This window comes from Vidua chalybeata, chromosome 2 (genome assembly GCF_026979565.1).
Source record: "Vidua chalybeata isolate OUT-0048 chromosome 2, bVidCha1 merged haplotype, whole genome shotgun sequence".
NCBI classification, from domain to species: Eukaryota; Metazoa; Chordata; class Aves; order Passeriformes; family Viduidae; genus Vidua; species Vidua chalybeata.
The window spans coordinates 89,408,571-89,426,571 of NC_071531.1; the positions used below are offsets into that span (position 1 = coordinate 89,408,571).

Here is an 18,001-nt window from a genome sequence, read left to right on the forward strand (position 1 = left end):
ATTGCCAGCAAAGGCCTTGAAAGTGATGAGATGTAAATTACAAGCACTAGTAAAGCACAACAAAATGGTACCTTGTCTCATATCCTCCACATTGTTATCTTACCCTCAGCAAGACCAAATTCTAGCAGTTCTTCCTTTATGCTTTGTGTCGTGGATATTTTAAAAACCCTTCAGGGAAATACAAAATAATTTCAGGGGAGAAATGTGTTATTTCCTTGCATGAGGACAGTGCAGGAGCTCAATCAGCTGTGCAGTGAGAGGAGGTTAACATCCTAGTTTGTTCCCGATGGCGGTGCTGGTGTGGCTGGACAGGTGCACACCTTGGCTCAAACTCCCCAGAGACCTGCCATAGCCACATTTCCTGTGCAGGGACACCCTGCCTGAACCATGCCTGTCTCATTCCTCTTCTGCTACAGCACTACAGCAAGTGAAGGTTTGCACATGTTCTCAAATATTGAGCCTGGTGCTCTGCACACTCCTTCCCCAGAAGACAGAGGGCTTTGTTTACAATTTGGCAGCAAAAGAAAAGGTGGTTTGGGATTAGGTACGCATTGGTACAGTCAGGAAAACAGGATTCATCTTTTCTGCAAGTTTTTTAAAAGCAGAAAACATTAGCAAAAGACTCCATTGCTATTTGTCATAGTTTTGGCTTTGCTCCTGGCTGGGCCAGGAAATGGTGTGCACAAAGTATAATTCCCATGTTTCAGCAATGCCCCTGCAGCCTTGCTCCAACAGTGACACACAGGTAGGGCCAATGACTGTTGCACCTGATGTTTTTCAATCTTGCCAAGGACCAGCTGCTTTCAACTGCATTTCCCCATCTATTATCTCTGCCAGCTAGCCAGTGATGAAGCCACTCACAATCCTGGTGGCTGGAATCATAGGATTGCTGTCCCAGCAAGAAGCCAAGACTCATTCAGGCAGCCTGAAGAAACTGTAAACTCCCCTGCAGTTCAGCTGTCAGCATGTGTACAGAGCTAACGGAGCTGTGTAGCTCAGAGCCCACAAGAGAGCAGGAGGAGGATGAATTTTGGAGCTCCCAGGAGCAGGTGCACAGCCCATTCTTGGTGGCCTTCCACCACTAACACCACCAAAAATTACCAGCTTAAGACAAGAGGCTCAAAGAATGTGGGATAAAAAAGCATTCATCAAAATCCAGGCATCCCTGAGTGCAAATTCAGCAGGAACTTCCCTGTGACTGACCAAAAAAAGTCATCTGCCATCTAAAGATAAAAAGAAAAATGTGTAATGCCTCCACTGGCCAAATCATTTGCATCAGCTGGCCATAGCTCAAAGAACAACTACAGCTATGTTAGCACAAATACAGAAATCTTCCCACTTCATTTGCAGCCTGAGATGGACAGACGCTCATCAATCTTTCATTCTGACTGGTCTTCATGGTTTCTAATCAGAAACCAATTAATAACTTTGACAGTGTATTACTTCATCTTTGGCCATGACTAAAATCCTTTCTGAATCTCATTCATGTGACTGTTTGAAGCATGTTTGAGCATCAGCTCCATATTTTTTTGGGTGAAGCCAGACTCAAGTCTGAGAGAAGCAGCCAGGCTGCTGAACTTCATTTTAAGATATAGCCCATACAGCAGAATCTGTATGCAATAATTTAGCAAAAACTGTGCCCTGAATTCTTGATATTTCACTTTGAAATTTTCAAACCTGTATGCTTAGCAATTGCTTACCTCTAACAGGCAGGGGAATCTATCCACGTCTCTGGGAACAGAATTAGTGTACTTTTCATATTCAAGAGTTTCAATTCCTTTCATATAATGGGGCTTTCTTTTTCCAGTATTTACATTTTTTGAATTTGAAAATTCAGAGATCTCTTTTTAAAGGTAACTCTGACTTATTATCCCTCTTTAAGAACTCTGAACAGCTGCATTAAATTGGTGTATCAGCTGGTAATTATTATGCCTTTACATTCCTTAAACCCAAATAAAATTGAGTTTTTTATCTTGCTTCACATTGAAGAAATCTAATATAAGAAGTGCCATTTCTCCTGCTCTTCTATGCCCTGAAGCTTTTAGAAATGATTCTGAATTATTCTTCGATTTGTAACAGGTATAACAAAACATGAAGCTAACTGTAAAGAAGTGTTAACCCAAGATTTTTTTTTCTATCCACTTCTTTTGAAATAGTTTCCTTCCTCCCCCTTTCTTAATTTGCAAGAATTTTCCCTTTAGCATGTCTGTGAGGCACTTATTTATTTTTTGAGTGCTGTGCTTTCTTACACAACTTGTGAACACAGAGTGCTGCTCACAGCAATCTGAAATGTCACAGTCTGTCATGCTGTCACATAACCTGTCACATTGTACAGCCTGTCATTTGAAAGCACCAGGTTATGGACAGATGTCATCTTCTGACTCCAACTGAACCACAGCAAGAAGGATGCCTTTTATCACCATCCCCTCTGGCCCACTGATGTGCCAGCACAGCTGCTTGTGTGAACCCTTTCTCACCCAATCCAGGCAAGAGCAGCAGGATTTTTGTAAACTCTTTAAGTATGAAGCCTTTGCTAAGCTGCTTCATTGCAACAACTCTTTGGAGAGCTCATCATGACCAGCTCTGCCAAGAGAGCTGATAGGGAAGGAACAGCAAGAAATATAAAAGCAGTGATTTCTTCTGCCAGCACCCTGCGCACTGTGTGTACTTCTTCCCATGCCCTTATGACCACTCATCTACAACCCCAGCTTTAATTGCTCTGCAGCAAGACTTCCTACATTTGCAATTTCCCCAGCACCTCCTGCCACGTGCAAAATGGAATATAATACAGCTGATAACCATTGTTATGAGAGGTTATTCTTTCTTGGTCTAAGGAATAGGTGTGCACAAATTTTCTAGGAACTTTTGAAGTTACTGTGTGTGGGAGCCAAAGCAATTCTGCCTTGCATTGTGCCTGCAGCACATTCTGTTTTACTGGCGCTATTCTGCCACTACAATTAGGATTATTTCAGTCTTTCCACTAAGTACTGTGTCTCTGAGGAGCTTATGGTAACCAAGCTATCAGAACTCAATCATCACATATTGTAAACTCCCACTGATGGACAGTTCCTTTCTTTTAAAAAGATTGTTAGAGTTAATTGATATCGCATAGCATTCAGTAAAGAATTTGGTTTTATATTGAATTATTCAAAATGTTGTGGATAATTTATGGCAGCCAGAACATTTTCGTCATAAGTGGCCATTCAGAAAAAACAAAATAAACCAAAAAGAGAAAGAAAATTGTGTTTTCTGACCTTCTTGTTGAGCCACAAAAGATAATTCTGCAAGGCAGCTGAGCTGTCTCGGGGTGCTGAGGCTTTGCTTTGTGCTTGACAAGGCTGGCCACATGGAACTACTCATTTTGGAGAAAAGTTTTGCTTGACTCTTTATGACAATGCTTCTGGAGGCAGGACACACGTAATGGCTTGCACAACATCATCCTTTCTTATGAAGGATACACACTGCTCTCATAAACCTTCCATGGGGCTTTGTGAGCCCCAGAAGGAAGCCAGAAAAAGCATGCCTCCTACTGGGGCTGCCCAGAGAGGATTTACTTGTCAACAGTTCCCTCATCATTGCAGAATCAGTGTGAAATGCCACAGACACAGGAGGTTCTTTCTGTTAGGATCCCTCATACTGGGGCAGAAAACAGAGAGGGAAATACCTGTTCTCGGCATGTGGGATGCATCTTTATCCATCTAATATTTTCAACAGGAACAGTGTGTGCCACAGACTGGAAACTTCTAGGAGTGTATGGCAAAATTAAGAGAAGCGTAGCCAGGTAGCTGCATATAAAATATGTGTATGTTGGTACACTCAGTTGGAGTTTTCTTCTTCAGGAAAAAAAAGCTTAAGTACTTTAATATGATTCTTCCATGGAAAGGGAAAATAACAAATATTTGGGGGAAGATACTTAAATAACCATCAACCTAATCTGTTAACACTTACTCATGGAAATGTTCCCACCAAACCATGAACAGGAATGTGTCTTTGATAGAGACACTCAACCCCTTCTCAGGTTTTGTGTTGTGTTCAAGGATAGGATAACATTAATCCAGGAAGCAGGCAGGGAAAGGATTTGTCTGCACAGGAAATGTGGAAGACAATATAAAGAACATCTCTTCCAGCTGCTGATGTTGCGAGGGAACACGCTGGCTTTGCCATGCAGGGCACTTGGAAGACAGTGCTGTTACCTTAGAGCAGCCAGCACAGGAGCAGCGGGTCAGGCAGCCTCTGTGTCCCCAGGGAAAATCGATTCACTCAGTGGGCAGCAGCAGCATCTGCAACTGGGGAAAGCACCAGCAATGAAAGTAACCTTCACACTGCCTTGGTTTCTCACCACTGCTTCCAGTAGTGGAGCTGACCCAGTGAAGGCAAACCAGGAAACACAGCTCCCAGGAAGTGCAGGCAGGGATCTAACTATCTGCAGTGAATTACAGGCTGACCAACTTCCAGTGCTGATTGTCTTCTCTATAAAACACGTTTCATACACAATTTAAAAAATTTCCACTGATTGAAATGACAACCCATTTGTTCCTCCCTCACAGCGTATGAACGTTTTTGTGCTGAGGTAATTTCAGACAAACAGTAGGGGGGAAATCAGGAATCTATGGTAGAGTATTACCCAAGTTATAAAAGCAGTTTATTACTCTATTGTGTGTCTAAAATTTCTGGGATATTGTAGCAGATGTATTTTATAGAGAAATGACAACACGTTTTAATGAAATCCAGGTTTAGATTCTGGCAACATTTTTTTTCTTAATTTTATATTTTGTAACCAAGTCCACAACTCCACCAGGAAAAATCAATACAATATTTAGCATACCTCACCATCTCACCTTAATGGGTATTTGTATAGAGAAGAAAATATCTCTATGTGACAGACCAGGAGTTACTTTTTCTTTACTTGAAACTGAAGTCTGTTTTCCTCTGCTGACAGCTACAAGCTCCAGTTTGTTCTGATCTGCTCCAGGTGTAACTCAAGCGGTCATTACAATTTTTTGCTGGATCTCTCTTACATAAGATGCACTCTCTAGCTGATTTAGATTGTGAGCAGTTTTGCACTGGATCAACCGTGGCTCTCCAGCTCCCTCCTCACACTGATCAGGGGATGCAGGCAGGGTCACATCCTGCATCCTTTATCACTGCCCACTGTGGGGAGCAGCACCCTAAGGAAAACAAGATAGATCCCCACTGTTCCCAGCTCCTGTGTTCAGGCCTGTGGCAGAGCTCAGGAGCAGTGTGGACATCCTTCTAAATCCCTCACATGCCCAGGTGTCCAATATTAGTCTCAGCAGACTTCAGATAAATCACAGGATTTTTTTTTTTTTTAATATTACTGTTCAATCCAGTGTATTTGCTTTATGAGAATATTTCTAACAGGAGTAAGCATAACTGACAGATTTTATTTCTTTCTCAAAAGAATGTAGATGCTGCAGGTTTCTGACAAACTGATACTGGTATCTAAAATGAACATAAGTAACAGAAATGTGAGTGATAATGCTTATCCGCCTAACAGATTACTCTTTGAATATTTTTTTCTGAAACTGAAAAAATGTATCCTGAAAATACTCTTTTAGGAAACACCTGATGTGGAATAGTTCCAGCAGAATGCCAGAATTATAACATTTGGCAACATCACAAACCACTTTCAACTTTAATCAAGGTCTTACACTGGCAGGTATGAGGCAGCTTGTTTACAAGGCACAGCAGTGGCTCTGCCTGTGAACCTGGAGCGAGCACAAAGCTGCACAGCCTGACTGGTGCTACTGTCACATTAGCAGTTAAAACAATTTTGCAATATTATAGAACAGTAAATAACCTTCAAAGCATTTTTATTAACTTTTGGTCCTTCTGATGACTTTGCAGGAAAAAAAAAAAGATAAAAACAAATATGTAATTTATACACAAATACAGATTCCTCCCAGGTAGCTAAGTCTTGGTGCTCCTGAATCAGGATGCTGCCTCGGGGGTCTCTGTAGGCTTTACACATCCTGTGCCAGAGTTCTTTTCTAAATCCGAGTCCCACCAGTCTGTCCTGCACTGACTCATTCACCTGCTGCCTCTCAGGCAGGTTGAATAGGACCACAGAAGCCCAAGAGTTACAGTGGATTTTCTGAGCCCAAACCATCTAAATTCAAAACAGGGAACAGAAACTGAAGCTTATATAAAACCAGTGTAATTGTCTAGCAGCACTACAGGCTTTTCCAAATTCACACTAACTTTGGTACAAAACACAGGACATTAAAACACTGTAGTGAAATCTACTGCACATGGAGCATTCTGAGCATAAAAACACACCCATGATATCACCATGACACAAAACGTAGGAAATACCAGTGATTGCATTTGCAAAGAAGTTGTGCTTGTGTTCTTCCTCCACCAGTTAAAGCTGGTTTGCAGTAGAAGCTCTGTCAAATTTGAGACTTTGCTCTCTCAATTGATTGTAAAGATATTTGAAAGTTGATTGTGCTGTTGCCAGAATAGGGTAGTTGAACTTTCTACAATCAAATTAAAGACCAAGTCCTCTATCAAACAGACTTTATGAGATACACATACAACTAAGAAAAATTAAGGGGCTATATGTAGTCCTGGTTAGAAAGAACTCAGAAACACAGCCAATAAGCCAGAAGTCCTGGGAGCCTTGGGAACCTGGAATTAGTATGCAGCTGAGGCTAACTCAGCTTCCTTGAACTCATATTTGATACACTCATAGGTCTGAAATGTGTGGAGTTCTTTATTCTGGTCATGCTATAATTTTTCTAGTTTTTGGGAGGTTTGCCTCCACGGCTGATATCCCAGGTTCAGCTACACCATTACTTCCTGTATTTTCCCAAGGACATTTGTTATTTGCTACAATCCTTCTGTTCTGCCTATAAAGTTTTAAGTTACCCCATCCCAACTGCTCCTTTTGTTTTTCCCATTCAGCCACAAGTTACAGTGTTTTGTAGGCCAATGGGCTCCTTGACCCACAGTGCTCCTCTCTAAATGGCTGTGGCAGCTTTGCCCTGTCCCAAATCCCAATGACACCAACTCCTCATCTCATTCATGCCTGTCTCAGATACCCCCACAAACAACTCACAGTTTGCTATTTAAATAACCACTTCCTTAAGAACACGTGTTAACAATACATAAAGGGGCAATTCACGCTTCCAAACCACTCATCTCCTGCTCTACAGGCATTCACAGCTGGAAAAGTTCTAGTCATATTTTGGGTCTTTCCACAACAAGGCTGGAGACTTGCTGCTATGCACAGTCTTACCCTGCCTCACTACCTCGGCGAGGATCTTTCCTTTTCCTTACAGCGTACCCTATATATATACACACGTGTTTGCATGTACAGACATTTTTTGCATAGCACACAGTGACCCTGGACAAGCAGAAGAGACCTCTCGGCCCCCAAAACCTAAGGAAATGTGAAGGGAGGGTGAAGCAATCCAGCATCCCGCTACCACTGAAGGGACTCGCCCTACTCCAGGCCTATTCTCTCCCTCCGCCCCCCAGCTGCTCCTGGACATGCACTTCCCACCACTCGCCTTGCACCAGGTCTAGCAGTCGTGGAATCAGTTTAGAAAGTATCAAGTGAAATTAACTAACAGAGAACCAGCCCCCACTAGATAGTTTTCTCTTAAACTGGGGAACTTAACTTGTATTAGGAAGCATCTGGTGAGAGCCGTGGCTGGCAGAAGGGAGGGGGAAACCCATCATGTGACTAGGGACAAGCAGCGGGAGCAAATCCCCCTCTGGCAAAAGCAAGCAGTTGGAGCAACTCCAGTACACGTGAGACCTCAGCCTGAAGCTGAGGGAATCCCGTTTATGGTGTTATGCCTTGTTGAACCACACAGCCCCATCCCGAGTAAAACCCACACCCTGCAGCCACAACACTGCATTTTCATTTCCAAATAAATGCCAACCTTTGTTTCCAAGCACATGACATAAGAATCTAAGATTTTAGACTGAATATAAATTGTATTCATGCATAAAAAAATCAATTATTTAATTTACTTAAAACTCAGGCCCACTAGGGTCATTTTTCACATAATGTACTCCAAAAATTCTAGCAGAAGGAACTACTCAGATTCGTAACAGAATTGTGCTTTATTTGTTACAGCTGTTCCCTTACAATACTTGACATAAATTCCTTTGTTTCAGAAATGTTAGTTCACACACTGAGCCCAAAGTGTGTATTATCATGGCAGAGATAATTAAATTTAGCAGAGTAATAGACTGAATTGTTGCCTGGGAAATCAAATTCCACAAATGGTGGCAGGGCTGACTCATTGCCTATGATAACAAAATGATGATACACTGTAACTTAATGTAGATTAAAAACTGTACAACACTATCCAGACTACTACAAAAGGAAGTTAATAAAAATTGAGGGTGAACTGTAGAAGGTTGCTGGCTCTCTTATCTTCTATTTGGCGAGCCATAAATCAATATTTTAAACCAAGTACTGTTGATTACATTAGAGTGAAATGCAAGAGCTTTTTTTTTTTTTAGTATGGACTCATAACCTTTTTTATTCTTTATGATATACACATAAACATAATATGTGAATATATTTTTATAATATTTATCTCCCTGTATATTTTTATAATATTTTTCTCCTCCAAATATTTTTTCGATAAATAATACCATTGAAACATGTTTGGAAGAGTGAAATCAAACCACATCACCCTCAGAGCACAGGTACTTCAACACAACACCTTAACAAGCACCTGCTTTTTGCATGGTGCAGAACTTAGAATACTTCCTTCTGGTGCTACTTACACTTGGGACAGCAGCCCAAACGCACCCTGAGCCTCCTGACTCAGGGACGTACACTGCACAATGGGGACCCTGAGACACAGCTCCGGTGGCACACGGGCTGTTCTCTGCCGTAAGCACCAACACGGCATCGTGTGAGGAGCGCAGGCACACCGCAATAATATGGCATCAAATACGCCTTAACGGGGTGCTGAAGGGATGGGAGGATGTGTGGTATGAGGGCAGGCTGAGGGAGCTGGGACTGTTCACAGACATGGCTCACTGTGCGGGAATACCTGGTGGGCAAGAGCAAAGACTGACAGCCAGGCTTCTCAGCCATGGCCTGCCACAGAATCAGAGACAAAGGGCACAAACTGACAAAACAAGAGGAATTTTTTTTTTTTTTTTTTTTTTAAACTGCAAAGGTCACTGAGCACTGGGGCAGGTTGCCCAGAGATCTCCATCCTTGGGCATGGAACCCACGCAGCCCTTGCTGATCCTGCTTTGCGCAGGGCTTTGGAGTGGGCGGCCTCCTCCAGAGCTCCCTTCCAGCCTCAGCAAATCTTTGAGTCCCTTATATGTGATTATTTTGCGTCTGCAAGTGCGCTTCTACTTAATTTTACAGAGAAACTTAACTTTGTATAACTCTCAAAATTAGAAATAAATTCAGATGAAATAATCAAAGCGTAAACTCAGTGACAACTACTGAGCCCCTCTGTCCCCACCTCTTTGAGTAACAAGCAACTCTCGACATTTTAAAAAAGCTATCACAAAACCACATATTTTGTATTCTTTTATAGATATTATACATTCCCGCTTATTTTGTAAGACACAACCACAGACTCAAATTTAACTCAACAAAAGATTCCACTTGTGGAAAAAATAAAAAAGAACGTAACGGGAAGAGTATGCATTTGCCCTTTCCCTGAATGTAAAGGAAATTAGATTCTAAGTAGATCTCCCGCTAGTTTATTTCACCCTGCTGCTACTTAGAGCGGCGGACCCCGCACTTTCTCCCTGCAGGAGACCCGCGCCCGGCCGCGGCTCCCGGAGCCCAGGGCGCCGCCTCACGCCTGGGGAGGAGCCCCGACGGGGCCGCCCCGCCCCGCCCCTGCTCTCGCGAGATGGGCGGTGCGCGGCGCGACATCCGGGAGCGGCGCGGCAAGATGGCGGTGGAGTCGCGGGTGACGCAGGAAGAGATCAAGAAGGAGCCAGAGAAGCCGATCGACCGCGAGAAGGTGTCCAGGGTGCGGGTGCTGGGGCCGCGCCGCTTCGCCGGCCGCTCCGGGGCGGACAGCGAGGGTGGGGGGAGTGGTGAGCGTCTAGTGACGACGTGAGGCCTCCGGCGGAGGGGGGGGAGGGCGTGGGGAATGGCCTCTCATCCTAATCCCCACCCCTGCGGCTCCTCGCTGCCATCCCCATCCTCATTCTCACCCCCGCCTCACCCCGCAGACGTGCCCGCTGCTGCTTCGCGTCTTCACCACCAACAATGGGCGGCACCACCGCATGGACGAGTTCTCCCGCGGCAACGTGCCCTCCAGCGAGCTGCAGATCTACACCTGGTGAGTGACGCCGCCTCTAGCCTGGCCGTGGCAAGGGGCCTCGCCTGGGCCCCGGGAGCCAGATGGAGTTGTGCAGGCTCCGGTCGGAGCGGGGCACGCCGGGGAGGTTTCGCCGCCGCTGCTGTGGGGCGGTTCTGGCTGTGCCCCGGCAGCTGAGAGGGGGCATCTCCGGAAGCACAGCTGTGCGCGGCGGTGAGCGCTCAGAGACAGTGCGGCTGAAGTGCCCAGTAATCGGTGGCTTCTGCTGTGGCCGTGGTTATCGCAACACATCTACTCAATGCAGAGGTTTTCCTTTAATGTTTATGTGTTGTTCCAACAGCTCCGTTAATCCAGTAGAAGCAGCTGTCCCAGAAGGCTTGAAATGCTGTGTGTATAGTTTGTGGGTTTAACTCAGACCCTTCTGAGAGTGGAATAATGAGTATGCTTTTTGTATGGTTAGGTAGCAGTGCTTTAACAAAGATCTGCCTTTTATCACTGTCAAATTTATTTTGGAGAACTGCCTTAGTCTCCATTGCAAACATGTTAGGTTTTGTTTGTATTATTTTGAAGAACGCCTTTGAAAAGGAATTACGCTGCTTTTAAAACCCTTCATGATGTTTGCCAGAGTTGTAACTTGTATGTTGAGTAGTTGAATAAATCCATTTTTGTGGCTACTAAAGTATGCAGTTCTAATGTACTTCTAAGTGGGATTTATGGACTCTGTCCAGGCTGTTGGTGGTGCCTGCGTTGTTTCCCATCTTCAGAAGTCAGAATGGGCATTGTCTGTCAACACACTGCTTCTTGGTTGCCTGAAGCTCAGAGTGAGTGCACAGTCTGTATAATTGGAGACACTTCACTTGTGATGACTGAGTACTTTTGTTCTTGAAATTCTAGACTTGAGCTTTAGCCCTGCTCTGGCTGAAGGCTGGGTAGAGTGCTGCCTGCTAGGGCAGAAACAGAAAGCTATTTTACTTTCCTGCTTTTCTTACATTTCCTCTAATAGTTAATAACCTTATTTTAATACAGATGTCAGTTTAGGTGAGAAAACTTACACTGTGGCTTGTATGAATGTATTAAAAAAAAAGGCTCCTGCTGTTTAAATGGTAACTCTTCAGAGAGACCTGGAAATGCAGATGTTGAAATGTATACAGAGATGAAAAGATTCATCTGAACATTGCAGTGAATCAGACACATTTGCACTACAGCAAGTTGCCTCCAGTGTGCAGTAAGTGGTGAATTCTCCCAGGTGTTGCAATCAATAACTGTGGACATAGGGTATGCCAAGTCAAAGAAATATGGTTAGGTTTTAGCAATATATTGATTCCATCTTAAATGTTTTGGGAAGCTTTTTTTACTGTTCCTTTGAGAGTGTGAAGTGCTTTGGTTTGTTTGTTTAATCTAGGATGGATGCAACTCTCAAAGAGCTGACCAGCTTGGTGAAAGAAGTTTACCCAGAAGCACGGAAGAAGGGCACACATTTCAACTTTGCAATTGTTTTTACAGATCTCAAGAGGCCTGGCTATAGGTAAATGGCATGTCTTCTCTGAGTTAGTAGAATACTTTGGGCACCAGAATAGTAAATTATTCATCATTAACACTGATTTGAAGTTTAGAACCCACATACCAAACATCTGAAGTTCTGTGTGATGACCTCTATAAACCTCTAAATTGTGTTTGGTGACCATCCCTGTAAATGTGTTCCCAAAACTATGAACCTGTGTGCTTGAAGGCTTTGGTTTGTATTGGCAACTGGAACATGGCCCTCCAACTTGAGATAATGCTTTGTTCCTGATAGGTCTTTCACCTGAGTTGCAGCAGTGATCTTGTAGCAGGTGTTTCTCTTCCGAAATGGCATGAGCTAATCTTTGTCAGCATCCAGTGGATGTACCCTGCTTTGGATCTGGTGGGGTGTCTTGTGCTTTGTCTGTATGGCAGGGGGTAAGGGGCTATCACTATTATTTAGCATAATAGGGTAGAAGGCTTCTCTGTGCTGTCAGAAAGACCATTTGGCATAGCTTTTCTTGATGCATCCAGGATTGCAGAGAAAAACCCCAGTGTTTTGAGTACACAGCCACATGTGTGCAGTGCAGGGAATGGCATGGGAAGGGAGTTATGAGCCACTGCAGTTCCTGTTTTGGACATCTGGAGAGATTGGCCACTGATAACTAACTTGCCTTTCCTCTGCTACTCACAGGGTGAAGGAGATTGGCAGCACCATGTCGGGCAGGAAGGGCACAGATGATTCCATGACATTGCAGTCTCAAAAATTCCAGATAGGAGACTACTTGGATATAGCAATTACTCCTCCGAATCGTGCACCACCCCCATCGAGCCGCATGAGACCATACTAAAGTCTTGATTCTCTTTGTATGATTATGTGTTCTGTTTACTCCTACTTGCTGTTCTAAAGCAGGCTTATTTTTTTGCTTTTGTTGCTAAGCACCTGAAGACAAAGCTGAGCATAGTAGAAGAAAGTTAACTCTTAAACATTAACTTTTAGTTTGTTTAGAAGAAACCCCTTCAGCAGTGCCATCATCCTATCCCTGATTGTTATAGTTTGAATAGTAAGTTAGTGTTTCCAGTGTTCTAAAGACTTCCATGAAATATGACCAGGAGGATTACAGGAGTTCTGTCTTGTTTGGAATAAAAGTTGATGTTATTAATCCTTTGTTTAGTGGTGTATCAATGCTCAAGGGTGCTCTGTGTTAGAAGTTACTAATGGTGCTGGGGCGTGTTGAGGGTGTTCAGCAGTCAGCTTCTAGAATCTGAAAATGGAGGAAAGGGTAGCTCAGTGATCTCAGTTGTCTGTGGGGCAATTGGAAGACTGGTGTGTGTGGTGTTGCCTGGTACCCTAAAGAATGGGACGGAAGAAGGGGTGACCTATGTCTCAGCCAAGTGGTGCTCGGTGCTTGCTAGCTTGACTCCCTCTGTCACTGCAGGGGGAGATGCTGAGATGTGCAGGTGCCTCTGGTCTTCCAGTAGGGTCCAGCTGTCCTTGGCTGACTGGGAGCATCCAGCTGGTCTGGGCAGGACCAGGTCTTTGGTTTCTGCACCTTGAGGCCCTGTGTGCCAAGAGCAAGGCAAGGACAGGAGTAGAAGCAGTAACTCATTAGAATCTCCACCTCCCTTGCCTAAGGCCTGAGTAGAAGCTAGGACTGAAGTAAATGTTCCTGTCTGCTGAGAACAAGGTGTGCTTTGTGTCATGAACTGGGATCTATATAGGTTTGTTTTTTTCCCTCTCAGGAGTCCCTTAGTTCAGTATAGCCTGAGGGAGTTCTGCCCTTGGCTTAACCCTCTTCTGTCCCCCTTCTCTGGGTTCTAAATTAGGGAGTTGCAATTTCAGCTTTCATGAATGTCTCTCATTTGCAGAATCACCTACATCTGAGTCACTTCTCCCCTAAGACTGAAAAGTGCTCCCCACCTTTTTTTTAAAGAGAGTTAAAGAAAAGACACTTATAATTGCTGCTTATTAAGGACTGAGCCTGGAAGTAGCAGTGGAGCTGATTATTGTTGCCAGAGTTGGCATGGGCGGGATGTTTTTTTTTCTGGTGCAGTCACCTCTGGTGTGAGGCAGTGGTGCTTCAAATACTGATGCTGTGAGAAACCCACATGCTGGAACCACTCAGGGACTTGTGTTACCAGGGGCAAGCTTGCTTAGGTTGGGCAGGTTGGGCAGACAGAAAAGCAAAGGCCACTGCTAAGTGGTCTCACTGATTGCCCCAGGGCATCATCTGTCCTGCAATGTGAGTGTGGTGAGTAACCAGCATATAATTACTTGCACCAAAGGGAAGGACAAACCTGCCATTAGAGGTACACAGGAATATGGGCATTTCCTCAGTCCTGTGTCCTGGTTTTTGCTTCAATTGCATTTAAGGATAATTCTTAAATGTAGTCACTATAAAAGGCAACAGTAGCAACTGAGCCTGTGTCTGTGACTCAGCTGCTCTGGGAGGCGACTTGATTTTGCTGCTGGAATGGGAGCCATGGCCAGGGAATGCTGGTGTCTGCCCAGCTGGCAGGGAAAAAGAACATCTACTGGCTTTATATGTGGTGGCCCATGAAGCAAAATTGCCAGGAAATGAAAGTGCAGAACTGCCTTCAGTAGCAAATACTTCATTCAGCTTGTTTGGTTAAGGAGTTTACCTTCCCTTGACTGCTATGAATGTATAAATGTCAGCTGATCTCTTCCCCAGCTATTTCAGGATAAACATCTTTTGGGATCTCTTGCTCTCAAATCACACAGAAAGGTAATGTGGATGTGCAGAGCTTATTATTATGGGAAAAGACACTTGAGAGAAGTATGTAGTTCAGGTTAGGGGTTTCCTATATCAATATATATCAGCTGGCAATCCAAGCTGATGACAGCAGCTGTGGAAGCACCAGGGTACAACCATCCAGATGTAGCAAGAGGTGAAAGGGAAGTGAAAGCTGTTACCAGCTTAGCTCCTAGTGCACAGGAGAGAATTCAGTCACAGTAACCTGGTTGTGTTTGTCTCTTGAAAGCTGCTATAAAAGTTGAGGAGGGATGTCAGTCCCTAAAAAGAGCAAAATATGTAGAGCACTGTGGTTTGGGGAAATTAAACCATGGTCGCCAACAGTGAACAATCCCATATGCTCAGGAAGTGGTGTAGACAGCACTGCATCCAAATCTGTCAATCCACAGGATTTGCTTTGTAGGCAGCAATTTGATGACGAATTTTTGTCCCTCATCAAGGCAGCTGGATAAGGTGCTTTCCTTTTCTTTTTTGGATCCTTAAAGGCCTAAGAGACACAGCTCTGTTATATATCTACAGTGTCAACAGCACCACTCCTCCAAAGCTTTTTGTCTCCCAGCTGAGTAAGGCAAAGAACTAGGATGACAGCTCTCCAGTAAAGGTTTCCTGACATTGACACTTCTCAGAGGTAATCCCTCCCCTGCCCAGCATCCAGACAGCTCTCACTTCCTGCCAGTGCGCTGCCAGGGATACCACACCACCCTTGCAGGTGTCTCTCCAGGCCTCCCCTTCTTCCTGTCCTTTCTCAGAGGGCCATTTTTCTCTACCTCTAAACACTGACAAACATACAGATCACTCCTGCAGATCTCCAGCCTGTGTTCCCTGGCCTCTGGCTGCAGCATCAAGCCTGGTGAGCTGTGCTCCCTGGCAGGGCCAGAAGCATTCCACATCCTGCCTGTGGGGTGCAGCACAGTCAAATAGACCCAGCTACAGAACCAGGGTAACGTCCCTTAATTTCTTTTTTACCCTCAGCAGCACCTACTGAAGGCTGTCCTGCTCCCATAGATGGGACTTCTTCCTCTTTCTATGTCCCTTCTGGTGTGTCTTTCCTGCCTGTCCAGGTTTGGCTTGTCATGAAGGACTCTCTGCTGTGCTTCCCCAAACAAACTTGACTCTTAATTCTATTTTTCCCCCTCATTTTGTGCACCTAAACCAATGGGTTTCTTTTCAATCTAATAAACAGAAAAGAAAGCATATAAAAATACTATTTTTTCCCTCACCAAGAATCCCCACACCATCACCTTGTTACACCTTACATAAATGTTGATGTCATTGTTGATCATTAGCCAGGCTTTCAGTTAACACAGGGAGGAGAAAAGATTCTTTTCCACATGCTTGGGCCTTAATTAAGTTTTTACAGTCACCTTCTGATTTCATCACCCCTCCAGAACAGGCACATACAAGTGTGTATACACACATAGGTATGCACATCCACGAACAGGGACTAGAGCATCAGAAAGCCAGTTCCTTTCTTGTAGTGGCAGCACAAGCCTGATATAAATTCTGCAACATTTTTGGGAGAGGTCCTGGTGTGGTTAATTCCCTCCTTAGTTTAAAGAGTGAGGACAACTCACACACTTTTTCAATAACCTGGGCAGCACCAGACATAGTTCTCCCTCTCTGTTTGCTATCTGACTGGGGCAGTTGTGGAGAATTAAATTTTACTTTAAAGCTCTAGTCAAAAGCAGAAACAGCTGCTATGCAGCAGGAACATATTAAGCATTATCCGCAAGTTCTCACTTTTGCAATGGAAAGCAGGAAAAATGAGGAGGTCTCTGAAATCCTGTTGTGTCAGAGCAGGTGAATGATGATGGCTAGGGTAGTATTCAAAGAGCAGCACTGTAAGTAATGCAACAGCAAAGGTTCAACCTGCCAAAACTAAAACAATTATCTGCTGTTGTCTAAGCCCTCATGTCTGGACTTTGTGCAACTCAGATGGGTTAAAAACAAGAGTATCCATTCCCCCCACGGAATGTGCCTTGCAAAACACCCATGTAGTGTTGTGCACCTGGCCACAAACACCTGTTGGTGGTGAGGAGGTCCCTGGCTGGCACACCTGGGCAAGGTCCTAACTGCCTAAGGGCTGGGTTCAGAGGGGCTGGGGTGTTTGGGGCCCTCCCTGGGATATTTCCAGTTTCACAGACAGGCTTAAATAGAGGCAACCTGACCCACTCAATTGACTTCCTCAACACTCAGCAAGAAAATCCAGTGCAAATGACAGCTTCAAGGGTTCCTTTGGGTGAGCTCCTCCAAGTGCTGGCTGGGCTGTCAATTCCCCAAGCCATGCTTCAGGCAAACACAAGGTAGTGTTTTCAGACTTAAAAAGACTTGGGGGTCTTTAACAGGGGCCTGCACCTGGCCCAGGCTTTAGAGGATGGGGGGGGGGGGGGGGGAAACCACAACAATGGTTTCAGGGAGGGCATTTGAGGAAGAGCACCAGGCACACAGCAGTCCCCGACCCCCAAGTGCCTGCTCAGCTGGGGCTGTGTAGAGTCCAGGTCGGGGTCTGCTGGCAAAACGTGCTCCACTCCTGCTGTCTTTGCCTTAACAACTGCTCTGGAGAGCAGGAGGCTTCTGCTAGAAAAGGAGAAGGGAAGCACGTGCTCATAGAAGTACTAAAGGTTTGAAATAGGTCCCACCAGCCAGAGCAGTCTACACGGCCAGGAACAAACCACACCACTCTGCACCTATGCACAGGGCCCTCTTCCAAGTGTCAGGTTGGTCCCAGCAGCTCTGTTCTCTCCAGCCTGATTCATGCGCAACCACCCAAGCAGTTGTCCCAGGGAGGGGGAAGGGGAGTTTGTGAGCAGTGCAGTGGTGAAGAGGAGTTTCTTCAGCTGCCAATGAAGTGATTATGGAGGAACAGCCTCAGGCAACCTTCCCAAAGCAGCTGGACAGACAGGATGGGATTCACCCAGCCAGGGAAGGAGGACATCCTGGCTCCCATGCCTGTCCTTTCCCTTCTCATGCCTCAACAACCATCAATGGCTTCGCAGGCATGCAGTGATTTGGGTCAGTGCACAGTCCCTGAACAATTTAATCCTGGAAAACAGTAATTAGCTCCTGGTGGTTGGGCAAGCAGGAATGGATTTCCCTGCAGTCTCAACTGCTGTGATGCAACCAACAACCTACAGCGTGGGACCTGCAGCCAGGGGAGGAAAGGTGGGAACGTGCAGAAGGCCCTAGATTGGCTTACAACAATTTCATAAGCAATCATTAGAGAATGTAACCCCAGGGCTTTAAGCCAGGAATACAATATGCCAAAAATTATGGAAGCATCTGAACACCTTCCTGCTGGGTATTCTGCAAACTATGTTTTCCTTGGCCCCTCCCCAGGATAAATGCCTGTGTGACAGAGCATCTTATTCCATGGATCATTTCCCATGCAGACACTTTTTTAAAAAACTCTTCAACTCGAGTAAGGCAAGATAAGTTCAA

General features: G+C 44.8%; 1 protein-coding gene across 1 annotated transcript; it reads left to right on the top strand.

Moving 5' to 3' along the window:
* Positions 1–9,857: 9,857 nt before the first annotated feature.
* Positions 9,858–12,952, top strand: SAP18 (Sin3A associated protein 18). Its single transcript, XM_053932130.1, has 4 exons — positions 9,858–9,986; positions 10,201–10,310; positions 11,692–11,814; positions 12,484–12,952. The coding sequence occupies exons 1-4, from the start codon at positions 9,873–9,875 to the stop codon at positions 12,638–12,640; spliced, it is 504 nt and encodes a 167-aa protein (XP_053788105.1). The 5' UTR covers positions 9,858–9,872; the 3' UTR covers positions 12,641–12,952.
* Positions 12,953–18,001: the final 5,049 nt, after the last annotated feature.